The 13,924-nt window shown below is 38.7% G+C and overlaps 1 protein-coding gene across 7 annotated transcripts in view; it reads left to right on the top strand.

The window, feature by feature from the left end:
* Positions 1-11,649, top strand: part of COL12A1 (collagen type XII alpha 1 chain) — a 144,924-nt gene extending 133,275 nt beyond the window's left edge. For 4 of the 7 annotated variants that reach the window (XM_030555772.1, XM_030555777.1, XM_030555776.1 and 1 more), the window contains 4 exons: positions 1,453-1,641; positions 2,816-2,884; positions 3,989-4,159; positions 10,017-11,649. In XM_030555772.1, coding sequence (XP_030411632.1) covers positions 1,453-1,641; positions 2,816-2,884; positions 3,989-4,159; positions 10,017-10,033 — 446 coding nt within the window. In that variant the 3' untranslated portion in view covers positions 10,034-11,649. Of the gene's footprint in view, positions 1-1,452; positions 1,642-2,815; positions 2,885-3,988; positions 4,160-4,539; positions 7,623-10,016 lie in introns of those variants that run through there. The other 3 variants (XM_030555778.1, XM_030555775.1, XM_030555773.1) reach the window with 3 other exon arrangements.
* Positions 11,650-13,924: the final 2,275 nt, after the last annotated feature.

The raw sequence follows: 13,924 nt of genomic DNA, 5'->3' as shown, positions 1-13,924 counted from the left end.
ACTTGTTAATGAACTAATCGGTCACCTCTGGAGACCCATATTCAGATCGTGCACATGCCACAAAGGGAATGATTTTGTGCAGTCAGTTATGTCCCTGTTTTAGCACTGTCCATGTCATAAAGCCACCACACATTTTGACATAAACCAGGTCTCACCTCTGAGAGATGGGAGGCACAAGGCTGGAATGGAAGGAGCATTACAGGTATTAGGATTGAAGTATATTGTCACATGCTATCTGGGCAAGTGATGCATACAGGACAAATTGTGTTATGCAAGGGAAGAAATAATTTCACTGGGTAAGTCCCAAAATTCAGGCCCCCCCAAACAATATTTAATGGTTCTTGTTTTTACTTCATCCCCAAAGCTGATGTAGCACCCTGTAGCCCTAATGTGCCCCTACCTCCAGGCAGGAGCGACCACTGGACAATTCATTCAGTGGAGGATCCTCTAAGTTTCCTAGGCCACCCTACAGGGAGTAACCCCAGAGTGCAGCTCTGTGCTCCACAGGAAGCGTAACCCCCCTGCACAGCTTCCTCGAATCATCTCTACCTCTTCCACAGCACAGCTGCCCAGCGTTTGCTGTCGGGAAGTCCCCCAAGGAAGACAGGGCAATATTTGCTTATGCCTTGTTATTTATGCAATATGGCATGTTCTGCTTATACCCTGATACTGCTGTTTTTGAGGTAACCCCAGATAGATACAGAATTGTGACATACTTATTTTGTTCAGCCAAAAAATATCAAGTTGTGCCCAAGCAGTGTCACTTGTAATAGAACTACTAGGATGTCTTCTTCTGTTTTAGGTTCCCTATACTGAGCCTTCCTCTGCATGGTCACCATACTTCTAGTCAAGAATAAATAGCTGGGTCTCCCCTCCAGAACTTCTTGCTGCTTACCTGGACACAGCTGTCTCTCTTGAGCAACACAAACATTCTCGGGGAGTTAAATTTGCCCCTGTGACCAGGGCTAGCAGAGGTGTATGCACCCTCAGAGCTTAAGTGGGTCTTAAGTGATACATCGCCCTTGTGCAAGCCCTCGACATGGGGCTGAATTTCATCTTCTGTTCCCTGCCACTGTAATATCTGTTCTTTGAATGCAGAGTACCCAGAAATGTCAATTTTTGTTGGCTAGAATTGCATTTTAGATCATCTTTTGGAATTAGCCTTTGCTGTCTGCAGACTAGGAGAGAGTTCTTTGCCAGGTCTCAACCAACAAGGCTGTTGTAATCCAAAACTCAGTTTTGGTGGCTGTGAATTTTTATCTACTCATGTCTGCTGCCAGAATCTCCCCTCTCCCCCTCCCCTTCCCCATGTATTTTACGTGATCATAGCTTGCATTCATCTTAATCTGTGCATATGTTCCAATTCTCCATTATTTGGACAGTGGGTGGTGGGTGTGTGTATGTGTGATTTTAATGAAAAATGATTAAAAAACCCTTTCTTTCTCTTTAAAGGCCAAATGAACCGGTTCAATCACATGCTGAATCAAATCCCAAATGATTACTATGCAAACCGCAATCAACCAGGACCTCCAGGACCACCAGGGCCTCCAGGAAGCGCTGGGACAAGAGGAGAACCTGGACCTGGAGGAAGACCAGGGTTCCCAGGAACACCTGGCGACCAAGGACCACCTGGTGAAAGAGGTGAGTAGTGCTCAAACAGCACATGTATGACCATATTTCAAAAACTGTCAGCAGAGGAATGCAATGCAATGCAGCTGCATCAGCCAGAAAGGCCATGAAACATATAGCTTTCCATAGCCAATCGAATTGCTCTGAAGGTATTGGTACAGCTGGTACAGTGGAATATTCAGTGTCTGAAGACAAGATCTAAAATGACAAAGATTTGCTTCTACAGTACTTCTCTCTCCGTGTGGTATTTATGGAACACCAGTCACTGCCGAGTCTCAATGCTATCTCAAGAAAATATATCAACTTAATCAAGATATCTTAGTACAAAGAACATTCTCTTCTCAAAGCTATTTCTGCTATTAGCTGCATCTTGACAAGCTACTTTTCTGAACTGGCATCTGGATGAGGGGAAAATAAGATTCGTTAACAAGAATGTGGGGTGAACCGTAGCTTAGTAACACTGCAGTTGTGTGTCTCAGCTGCAGCAGAGTAGTAGGTATATGGGAAATATATGATTAGATGTGCCAGTACACTTCAGCTGCTTTGAGCTGCTCTGGTGATGCAAAGTTGGTGTAAACTCAGTTTAAATGGCTGATTAAGCCTGGGTTATGGCTGGTTTACAATAGCATAAGGGACCCAGGCTGTAACCAATGAATCTGGCCCTCAGTTGTTCTGGCTCTTACACTTCAGAATGTGGACATAGTGTTGTGTTTTCTAACATAGATTTTACTGTAAATATTTACCACTTAAAAGAAAATAATGAACTTCTGAATCCAGCTATATAATAACATTGACTTACACAATTTCATTAGGTTTTGAAGGATGCATGAAGTGTATTTGTAACAGAAATGTACAAAGCTTGTATCCCTTTACTCTTGTTGGTAGATGTGTGGAATGAATGTCTATCATATCAAGGATACCTCAAAGATGTTACTATGTTTTAAGACAGTCTCTTCACACCAGGTTGCCTCTGTAAACTACATTTAAAAATCTTGTCTTTCAAACTGAGATGTTTGTTTCCTTAAAATATTTTCCTCATCCAAATTAAGACTTCCTAAATTAGAGATATAAAGCAATAAACTATTTGAAGTATATGTTATAATCAATGAGAGAGCATGAAAATATATAGTTTTCTGACATGGTTTCTTTTTGTGTGTGTGGTTTTTATTTCCTTTTGGATCTTTAGGACTACCAGGAGAGAAAGGTGAAAGAGGGATTGGATCACAAGGACCACGAGGTTTGCCTGGACCACCTGGTAAATTTTCTGTTTTTAATTTACATCAGCTTACAGAACAGGAGAAGTAAAAGAGAACAAAAACTTCCTAGAAAGTCAGATTGCTTAATTGCTCTTTATAGCAAATAAGCATATGTTACTCAATGCACTGTACATTTTTGACATTTATTGGAAATAAAGTGAAATCCTGAAAACTGTAACTAGAAATAGTTTTTAGACATGGCTAGTTCAAAGTTGGCTTTATCATATAATTTTTTCTTCTGGCACATTTGCGCATGAAAATATTTTTGATGAAAATACTGATTGAACCTTTATTGACTCAGTAATCAGGAGTTGATTCCCACTGAAATGGACATTTTCTCACTTTTTTCTTTTTGATAGAAACAAAATATCACCTGATACTTTTGGAATGTCTAGTGCCATTGTTGGATTATGTTTGCAGTTACCCTGATGTCCTTTAGCGGCAAAGCATAGCATTACTAGTCCAGAATATGATCCTTTCTCTGTTACTTTTGTTCTTTGTGTCATTTGATTTCATTCACTGATCATTTACTGATGTCTTGGCAGAAATAGTTAGGCTTTCTCATTGTTTCTGCCTTTAATTTACTAGTTTAAACATGATTTTTTCATTACAAGAGCCATAAGAAGCTTGCAACAAATTCTAGCCTCAGTTGAAACTCTACATTTCTGTTAACCATAATACAGCCTGTTCCAAAGAAAACATTACCTCATCTACTCTAGGGTTGCAGGGTAGCAGAATTAATACACTCCTATGTTTTAATTGAAATCCAATGTGCTTGTCTAATGTAGTAGTTTCCCTTGAGATCTTCATATCTCACACAGAGTGGAAATAAACCAGAGAATTCATTGATGTCTTTAGCGTGGCTCAAACCTTGCCAAATCAGTTTCTGTGAATAAAGATCTTAAATTAGCCACACACAGGAAAGCAACTAGTGATGAGTCACATTTTGGTTCTCTTTGGTTGTTTCATTGACCACATGTAGAAGCCAAATATCAACATTTTCTTACCAAAGGCTCATTCATAGTCTAGATGGCAGTAGTGCCAGTGGTTTATGACAGGTTGACTCATTAAAAAAATTATCTTCCTTTTAATTCTAAAATTAGGTCCACCAGGAGAGTCTCGAACTGGCCCACCAGGTTCTACAGGTTCACGAGGGCCACCTGGGCCACCGGGTCGTCCTGGAAATGGGGGTATTCGAGGTCCCCCAGGCCCACCTGGGTATTGTGATTCATCCCAGTGTTCTAGCATCGCTTACAATGGTCAAGGATTCCCAGGTAGGTTATTGACAACTTAAACTGTAGTCATTTTAAATAGCCTTCCCAGATGCAGAGCTGCTTTATGCAAGACAGGCCCGCTAGTGTGGACGTAGTGAATCATTTCAGGAGCAAATGGTACTGAAACTGCTTAGTTGTAACATATCTTGGAACAGTTCAGTCCTTCTAACACAGTCAGGTCTTAGAGCAGCTGTTCAGATTGTTATGCAAACTTGTCTCGCGTTGATTTGAAATGTGTTTAGCTTTAGGAAGGAGGTGATTAAAGTATACAGATAATTGGTTTGTAATACATAGAAGATTAGTAGATGATTATTTTGCTGTTGGGATTTAAATGACCATTTTCTTCTTCTTCTTCTCCTCTCCCTCCCTCCAATCTTCAGAACAAGGTTGAATACTCCATGTTTCTCTTGAAAAGTAAAAAGAACGCTCTGGTTGGCAATTTTTGTGTGTGTGTTTTTTGATCAACATCAGGATTATTTATACAAAATTAATACCTGACATTAAAATTTTCCACAAACAAAAACTGTTCTCTGTTACAGTGCAAACAACTGAAAAACTCCACTATCCTACAATTTACACTGAGTTAAACCCCATGCGTCTCTATTAGCCCTGAGTCATGTCAGCCTCCTGCTGCGAGAAGCAGTTTAAAACAATGGGCTGTCACAGGGAGTCAAATAATGGATGACAATGGCCATCAATTTCTGACTAATGAGAAGACACTAATATATTCTATACCTAGGGTCCTGCAGGCCATTTTCACGAAGAATTCCAGGCCCGCAGTATTGTTAACAAATTCATATGTGTGCACTGTAGCATTTTACAATTAGTGTATGTGATACTGATGTTGGATATGGTTTGCCACTAGCATACTGTGCATGTATACATGAAAAAATATATATATATATATGTGTATACAGACGCAGTGCTGTTGGGTGTAAAAAGCCAAGTACTTGCACAGATCTAATCCAAGATTCCTGTTTAAATGAAAAAGAGCTAAACTTGTACCCATTGTGCAGCAGTGCTATCCTTCCTAGTGAACAGCTATGTATACATATATAGATATATGCGTATGACTTAACCATTGTGTATTTTAGTTGGATGACAATATATTTTTGCACAGCAGTCTGACTTTTTAAAAATTAACATCATCTTTGACCTGTTTCAGGTTCCGGCTAACACATTTTCTAAGTCTCCAGTGCTGCTTACAGTTTGAATACATGAAAAACCTGTTTCTGAGATGTTTGCGCACGTGCTTAGTAGGAAATGAGTCTGTATGGATATTTCACCACGGATATGGTTAAAATTGAACCGTGTTGGCCTTATATAATACTAACAACATTTGTGAATGACATAAGGACAGTGATGTCAACTCATTATCAAGCCTGTTGCATTTCAGTAATAAAGTAGAAAAACAACTATTTTTAACACCCCCTCCCCTCCACACACAAATCATCAGAAGCCTCAGTACTGAAGGAGGCTTATAAAACTACTAACCAGCAGAAGTAACACCATTGTGGGATACAGATTTAACCTGATAAACAAGAAATGACTTATGTAAATAGTAAACTAATTGTGGCTTGTAAATGATTTGTAAGGGATTGTGTCCACTAAAATCAGTTAACATCTTTACATTAAGCTTCTGCATTAAGGCCTGCTGCTGCTTGCTATGTGCCAGAATAACATCTTTGACTCTGTATGAAATCTACCTGTCTGTTGCTTGTGATCAACATGTCTGATTCAGGGCATGTGCCTTTTTGTATATGTAATCTTGTTGGGTTTTGTAATTGCAGTTCTAAATACTAAAGTTTTATAATTATTTTTCTTCTGTTTTGCTGTAGTCTTTGGTGTTCCTTCAGCACCAGCTGTAACTCAGTCTGTTACGAGGAACAGCATCAGAAAATGACATGTACTGCATATTGCCACTGGTGATAGTTATGTGTACATTTATTTCCCACCCTCAAAGAACATTACTAGAAGCCAGTCAAACATTTTCTTTTTACGTAATCCATTTGCTCTATTAATTAATTATTTTTTAAATCAGATCCAAGTATTTTTTAGGTTGATTGAAGTAGATGTAAAAGGCTATTTTTATTTTTTAACAATTTATTGAGCCCTTGCATAACACATTAAGACTGTTTCTACAATGTTTCTTGTGTTATAAAGAGCTGGATCCTGGAAGGCCTTTCAAAACCAAATATCATTTTTCTTATTATTTTACTGCCTCTCCTGCTCTCACCTCCCCCACAAAAATGCCATGAACAAAACTGAAAAAAAACACAGTGAATTATTAATTTAGACATTTATTATATGAAATTAAGATTGAACTAACATTATGTAGCCAAACTAACTTTCATTATATTTGTGGATTCAAAGACATGCGATAACTATAATGTTCAATCAGACAACTATTTTCAACCAGAGTCATACATACCTGAAAGTGGACCCTATCAACCTGAGAGTGAGCCCTACATAGTACCAATGGAGTCAGAAAGGAGAGAGGATGAATATGAGGACTATGAAGTTGAAATGCATTCACCAGGATTACCCTGAACAAATGTGCTGGAAAAGATCATTACCAAGAAAAGCAAAAACAAAACCATAAAAGATCTGTCTTGTTTTGTGTTTTTGGTTGTTTGTTTTTGTTTGTGCTATGCTCTCATATGCAGATACATACAGAGTGGGTGCATCCTATATTCTCCAATGCCACCTTCTCAAATCAGAAATGCACTCGCATCTTGTAGGCGTATCATGCTTATGTGCGAATAGCAATATATGTAACTATAGATTTCGTTCTTGCTCTTGAAATGCCTGTAAAATACTTTTGCTTAAAGTGGCTGCTTAGCACTTAATGTGTGCATTCAGTTATCACAATGCTGCATTTTCTTTAAATAAAAAAACCAAAACAACACAAAACACCAAAAACCAGAGCTGCTGCAAATTTTCAAAGGCCTGTCTGCTTTAGCTCTACAGTTTCCCTCCTTTTATTGCCTGTTTGCAGTAAAGTCACATCACAAGTCTGCATTGTCTAGTAAAAAGCAAACCAACTCCTTCTACATCATTGTCAATTTTTTCTATCCTTAGTTATACCTTGCAGGGCATATATTGCTCTTATACATCTCTTTTAACAACCACAAACCTTAAATAATGTAGCTGAAATCATTGTATCAACTGGATATAGTTTTATAATGCTTTAAATCTCCTTGTAGACTCATTAACATTTATGCCAAATTGCAGTCAATCCTGCAGAGATGGAATTGCATGTTTGTGTTGTATATTTAGTATGGATTTTTTTTTCAGAATATAATGTTTCTTAGTTATCAAAAGCAGTTGGAAATTGTTTGCAAGACTATGGATATAGAATTGCTGCTTTTATATTTTAACTGCAAATTGTGAATTTCACTGCCTTATATTATTTATTTCTGAAACAAAGGAGGCATTTTTCAATAAAACTACTGAAAATTTACTTTGTATGATCATTTCTTGAATGGGGCTGTGAGGATACAGACTTGTAAGTTACAAGAATGAGATGTAACAAACACACCCAGACCATTACATTTTCTTTATTAACTCCTTCTGATGTTATAGTGACCACAAATTAATTTGGAATGTTACTAGTGTTAAAACAGGTCCCTGAGGCTGTGACGCTGGTTGATTAGGGGAGGGTGGTGGAGTTTCTGGATTTAGTTGGCTCCCACCCTGTAGGGTTTTGATGTAGCTGGCAATATAATGCAGCCTGTAACACAGGTGGTAAAAAAAAAACTGAGGCTCCACGCTCCAATTGCTGCACCATCCCCCGTACCTCATTGGTCCGTATGAGATTAGTGGATGGGTGAGCTGCTAGAGAAGCCACTGGAGATTGAAGCAGAGGAATAATGGGGGTGAGAAAATTGCCGGATGCCTCAAAAGTTCTCACTAGGTAGCAGGCAGAGCATGGCCGGTGGTGGCACCTGTTCCACACTTGGCCACACACTCATTGTGCTCTAGCTACATATTTTAGGTACTTATATCCCCCAAAAGTGTAGCATCTGGGTCAATGCCAATGAAAGTGAATGGAAAGATGCCCAAGGTGACACAGGAAGTCTGTGGCAGAGCAGGGAAGTGAACCCAGCTCTCCAGACTCGCACCCTCTCACCATTGGACAATCCCTGTGCTCTAGCGGGAACAATATAGTGAAATTATATTTGAAAGTGCTTAGCTTTTAAAAAGTACGCTTTTTTCCCATTGAATTATTAGTGCCCTAAAATGCAAAATATACAACACAGCTATGTAAACTGCCAGCTTGGTTATATGGTAAATGGAATCCAATCAAGTGAAGTAGCAGAAATGGACTAGAATTAGGGCAGTAAAGTCCATAATCTATTGGGAGTTTAGCAGGAGATATAATGAGCTGAGATGTTCAAAGGAAAGTCAAAGACATCAAGTTCTTATGTTTGGTGTAACCCTCTAGTTGCAAAAGGTAAAGCATAGAAAATGTGGTTCTGCATTATAGTTTTCTATAATGCATTACCTACGACTTGCAGAAAATGATTGATAGGAATTTAGAAAATTGACTGAACTGTGTGTCTTGTATAAAATAATATTATTGGATAAAATCTTGTTTGCAGATTCAGGGATTAAATGTATACCTGGGGAAAGCTTAAAAAGATGCCCAGATCTTCCATGAAGGTGTTCCCATTTATCCACTAAATGAAAAGGCCCATAGCCAAAATATCTTATCTAAAACACAGAATTAAAATTAGTTCTTTATGAAATATATCCAACTCCTGCCAGCTGCAGTGCACAGTAATGCCCATTCAGTAATGTCCTCTATTAAGACTGATAATCTGGAGACACAGAAGATTTAAATAAGAACTATGTTTATGTATAGTTAATACACTTTTATGATTTAATTCTATTCTCAGATCTGCAAGTTATTCCTTAAATGTGTGGAAGTCCCAGTAAAAAATAAGAGGGAAACAGTCAAAATGAGTGAGGATCAGTTCTATGAATCTGAGAGAAGGATTTTGCTGGTAGTCATTGTTTTTCAGACAAGATCAGCAGAGGGCTTCTTCCATCTCAACAAAGGCTGAGAAAGAGCTTCTCTTTCTGAAACTCACTTTTTGAGAAAAAAGACACTTACCAGCATCTCTAAAATTTGGAAGCAATGATATGAAATGTTTGACCTGCATTTAAATGAGTGCTCACTAATGTGGCACAGCGAGAAGGAAGAAATTAAATAATATTTAAGAAATGTAGCCTCAGGGGAATGACTCTCAGGATGGACTAGATAGCACTGTGGTTTTAAGCTTTAACTTCTGGGGAAGTATGTCTGAAACGAAGCCATTCAGTTATAGAAACTAGAAAGACAGCGTATAAAGCAAATATAAACAATCCTTAGTTCCTGCGAAACTCGTGCACATAATGTGCCAATTGCTCAGTTTATTTAGTTTAGCAGTTTTAAACAAGGGGATGGATTAAAGACACACTTCTAAGCTCATCTACAGCTCTCTCGCTGTATTTTGGCAGTGACTGTGCATGTGTGAACAGGTAGACAGCCATGGGCTTCCACTGATCTGAGATTAGAATGGAATGTTTAGGGTGTGACCTTAGTGAAGAAAATAATTCCTCCCCCCTCCACCCACAAACACTCACACACACAGAGCAGATTCTTTGTTGCATTCCTGATACCAAGGATAGGAGAAACTGGAAGAGCCCTGGTAAGGCTGTCTACTTACAATGGCTAAAATTGTACACATTGTGACTGTAGTGTGTAACTACTGGTATGCAAACCAAATAAATAAAGGCAAAAGGGGCTCAGTGGCAAGGATGCAAAGCTATAGCACTTCAACTGAAAGCCTGTTTTTCCACTATTTTTCAGTTGCGTATTTGCAGTAATAATGATTTCTGAAGGAAAGCTGAAGGAAAGCTGAAGTGACTGTGAAGCTAAGACACTTGAAGGAGAGGAACATAAAGGCATACTGATTGATTTTTGCCATGTGCATGGCAGACACCACCATCTGCACCACACAGAGCTGCCATTGGAGCCCAGGCAGGCCCTTCTGGAGAAAATAAATACATAAATAAGTTACAGCTTGACATGGGTCAGCAGGGAGCCCAGGAACATTAATTCCAGACAGCAAAGTCCACTGCAAAAAAAAATAAAAAATGTTCAAGGAACTACACATTCCCCAAAACTCTCCTCTGCTCTAGTGAAGAAAAATTAGACATTGAGATCCTGACTGTGACGTGGCTGAAAAACAAAATCAAAGCTAAAATGGCCACAGATCTACACCTCCTGGGAGACAGTAGAAACCCCAGGTGTTTCGTTGGATATAAATTGGATGACCCAATTTTTAATGGCATTTTGGTTTGGACTTCCTACTAGACTATCTGAACCTGCAGCATACTGATGATCAGTGGAGAACACTCATATTTCAAGTATCCAACCCCGAGGTGAAAAACTGGATTTTTGCAGCCATCAGGCAAATACAAAGTCTAAAGTGCCAAATTGTGTGTTCATTACAGGTAAAAGAAAAGGAGCTTTTCCCTTGGTGAAACTAATTTAAATATGGACAGTCATCTCTTTATGCAATATACAAATCAGCGTGAAACATGAAAGAAAATTCTGTTTTGGAGAATTCTTCTCAGTTGGAAACCTGTTAGCCAACATTCACTTAAGAGCAGTAAATGCAGAAAATGGAGTCAATGGTGAATACAACATGAGCATCTGAAAATAAGAGAAGCATCTTATTTGACTTATCTTTGCACTTCTTTTCCTGCATTGTTTGAGTTATAGGCTTTCGCTCCACTGCTTTTGTTTTGTCGTGTGTTGGATAAGAGTAGCACTACAACTGAGTTCATTGTTCCAAATGACACCTGAGCAGATGGTTAAAAAACTTGGGGTGAAAGCCCATTGAAGTCAAATTTGGAACATTCAGCTGGGGACATACAAGACCCCTCAGCAGATATTGGTTGCAATATAATGAGGAAAGGCATTATCGCCTGTATGAGTTATGATCCACATTCTGCTCTCAGTCACACTCTTATTTTATGTTGTTACTCTGAATTCATACCTGTGTGTAACTGAGAGCAGACTTCAGACCTATCTAGTTCTTTGGGCATATGTACAGAGAGAAATGGTTGGCCAGCTGCCTCATCCTGGCAATCTGCAGTGGCTTTGCTTTAAAGTTGTTTTTACAAGCATATTTTAGCTCACACTTTTGCTTATAATATGTGACTGTGAAATACTTTTTTTTCACCCCCCCTCCCAACTAGCCATTCATGGACACCTCCAGGCTCTAGCTCATGACCATTATGGTTCTTTCTTTAAGTGTGAACTATATTTAAGCCTAAGCTAATAATTGTGGATGTGAACAGCCAAGATTTTCAGCAGTCACTACTGATTTTGGTAGCTAGATCTCCGCATGCTCAGTTGAGACACCCAAGACCAGCTCTAGGCACCAGCAAACCAAACACGTGTTTGGGGTGGCACAATTCCAGGGTTGGCATTCCGGGAGGTTTTTTTTTTTTTTTTTGCTTCATCAGCTGTGTTCTCTGAGTTTTTTTTTTTTTTTTGCTTGGGGGCAGCAAAAAAACCTAGAGCCAGCCCCAGAGACATCTGAGTGAGTTCTGATTTTTAAGGGCCTGCTCAGCCCCTGAATATCCAGCCCCTTTAAGGTGTCTCAAAAGCAGGGCTTCCAAATATTGAGGCACCCACCAAATCATTGGTCCCTTTTGAAAATCATGACCATAAGCTATATTTTAAATGCTTCTTTAGTAAATAAATATTTTCAAAATGTTAAACAATTCATAAATGAAGATGGAAAAAAATAAATAAAAAGACCAATAAGAAATAGAATCTCCTTTTCTGTCATTTTCCTAGCATGTTATCCTTCAAGATACTTAAGCAGAAAATAAAATACAGAGGGAGAGGGATTATGAATACCTACAGCTATGACGAAAGTAGAAAAGCTTCAGCTGTTCAGGAAATACACATGAAAGGGAAAAGGAAAGGATCTGTATCTTTTTTTCCATTAGAAAGGGTATCTGGCCAGTGCCTTCTACCAGAGACATCAGCCAGAATGAGTCTTCATTGACGTGGCACAATAATAAAGACATTTCTAAGTTTACTATTGATTATATTAAAAGTGTTCCTGTCTTGGATAAACAGATGTGTATAACTAATAAATACCTACAGTGAGAATGGTTTTACAGTTGTTAAAGCAAAACAGATGTGAGATGTTTATCAATTACAATGGTCTACTGTTTATGCCTCATAGCAACTGCCACTGGAATGTTGCAACATATTGTTTAATATTTGCAGCTTTCTGGCTCCTTTTATGTAGATAACAGCAAATTATTCAAATTTTCTGTACACTGTACAGTACCTGATTTCTGTTATCAGATCCTCTCACAAATCTCTTTTTGGCCCAGCTTTTCCTCCCCTCTCTTCCCCTTTTGCTCATGTTTGTCTTTGCATTTGGCCCCTTGTTATATTTAGCCCTTTTTTCTTTATCTCTTTTCCACTGGCCCCTTTCTGCTGTATTCAATTCTGTAAAAGCAGCAAAGAATCCTGTGGCACCTTATAGACTAACAGACGTTTTGGAGCATGAGCTTTCGTGGGTGAACGCCCACTTCGTCAGATGCATGTAGTGGAAATTTCCAGGGGCAGGTATATATATGCAAGCAAGCTAGAGATAATGAGGTTAGTTCAATCAGGGAGGATGATACCCTGTTCTAGTAGTTGAAGTGTGAAAACCAAGGGAGGAGAAACTGGTTTGTCAAACTACAAAACCAGTTTCTCTGTCCTTGGTTTTCACACCTCAACTGCTAGAACAGGGCCTCATCCTCCCTGATTGAACTAACCTCATTATCTCTAGCTTGCTTGCATATATATACCTGCCCCTGGAAATTTCCACTACATGCATCTGACGAAGTGGGCGTTCATCCGCGAAAGCTCATGCTCCAAAACGTCTGTTAGTCTATAAGGTGCCACAGGATTCTTTGCTGCTTTTACAGATCCAGACTAACACGGCTACCCCTCTGATAGTTTTCAATTCTGTTCACTTTCCCCCTCTTGCTGCTTTGAGTGCTTACTTTTTCTTTTTATATTTTAGACATAACTGTACTAATACAAGTTTAAGGAACATCCAACTGTACTGCAGATCAATATAAGGTTTTACTTGATTCATATAGTCCAAGGCCAGAAAGGTCCACTGTGATAATCTAGTCTAACCTCTTGCATAACACAGACCATAAAACTTCCCCTAAAAATTCCTTCTGAACTAGCACAGATCTTTTAAAAAAAAATCCAGTTTTGATATAAAAACTGCCGGTGATGCAGAATCCACCACGAGCTTTGGAAAATTGTTCCAGTGGTTAATTACCCTCATTGTTCAAAAATTATGCCTTATTTCTAGTCTAAATTTGTCTTGCTTCAACTTCCAGCCAATGAATCTTGTGATACCTTGCTGTGCTAGATTGAAGAGCCCATTATCAAATATTTGTTTACAAATGTAGGTACTTACAGACTATGATAAAGTCACCCCTTAACTTTCTCTTTGTTAAAATGGAAAAAAAACCATTGAATTCAAAGAAGGCAGGATTTTCCCCATTATGGCTAAATAGTTACATAGAACATAGCCATGGCTTGAATAAGAAAGGAAAACAATTCCCCTGAACTTTAAAGTAACACATTAGTGTATATATACAGAAGGGAGGGGAGATTTTTCTAGTCTAAGAACAAATTCCTCTCACTGATTGCAGTGAACTGGGATTTGTCCTTAA

Source organism: Gopherus evgoodei, chromosome 3, assembly GCF_007399415.2.
Source record: "Gopherus evgoodei ecotype Sinaloan lineage chromosome 3, rGopEvg1_v1.p, whole genome shotgun sequence".
In the NCBI taxonomy this organism is placed as follows: Eukaryota; Metazoa; Chordata; order Testudines; family Testudinidae; genus Gopherus; species Gopherus evgoodei.
This window is presented reverse-complemented; position numbering and strand designations above follow the sequence as displayed.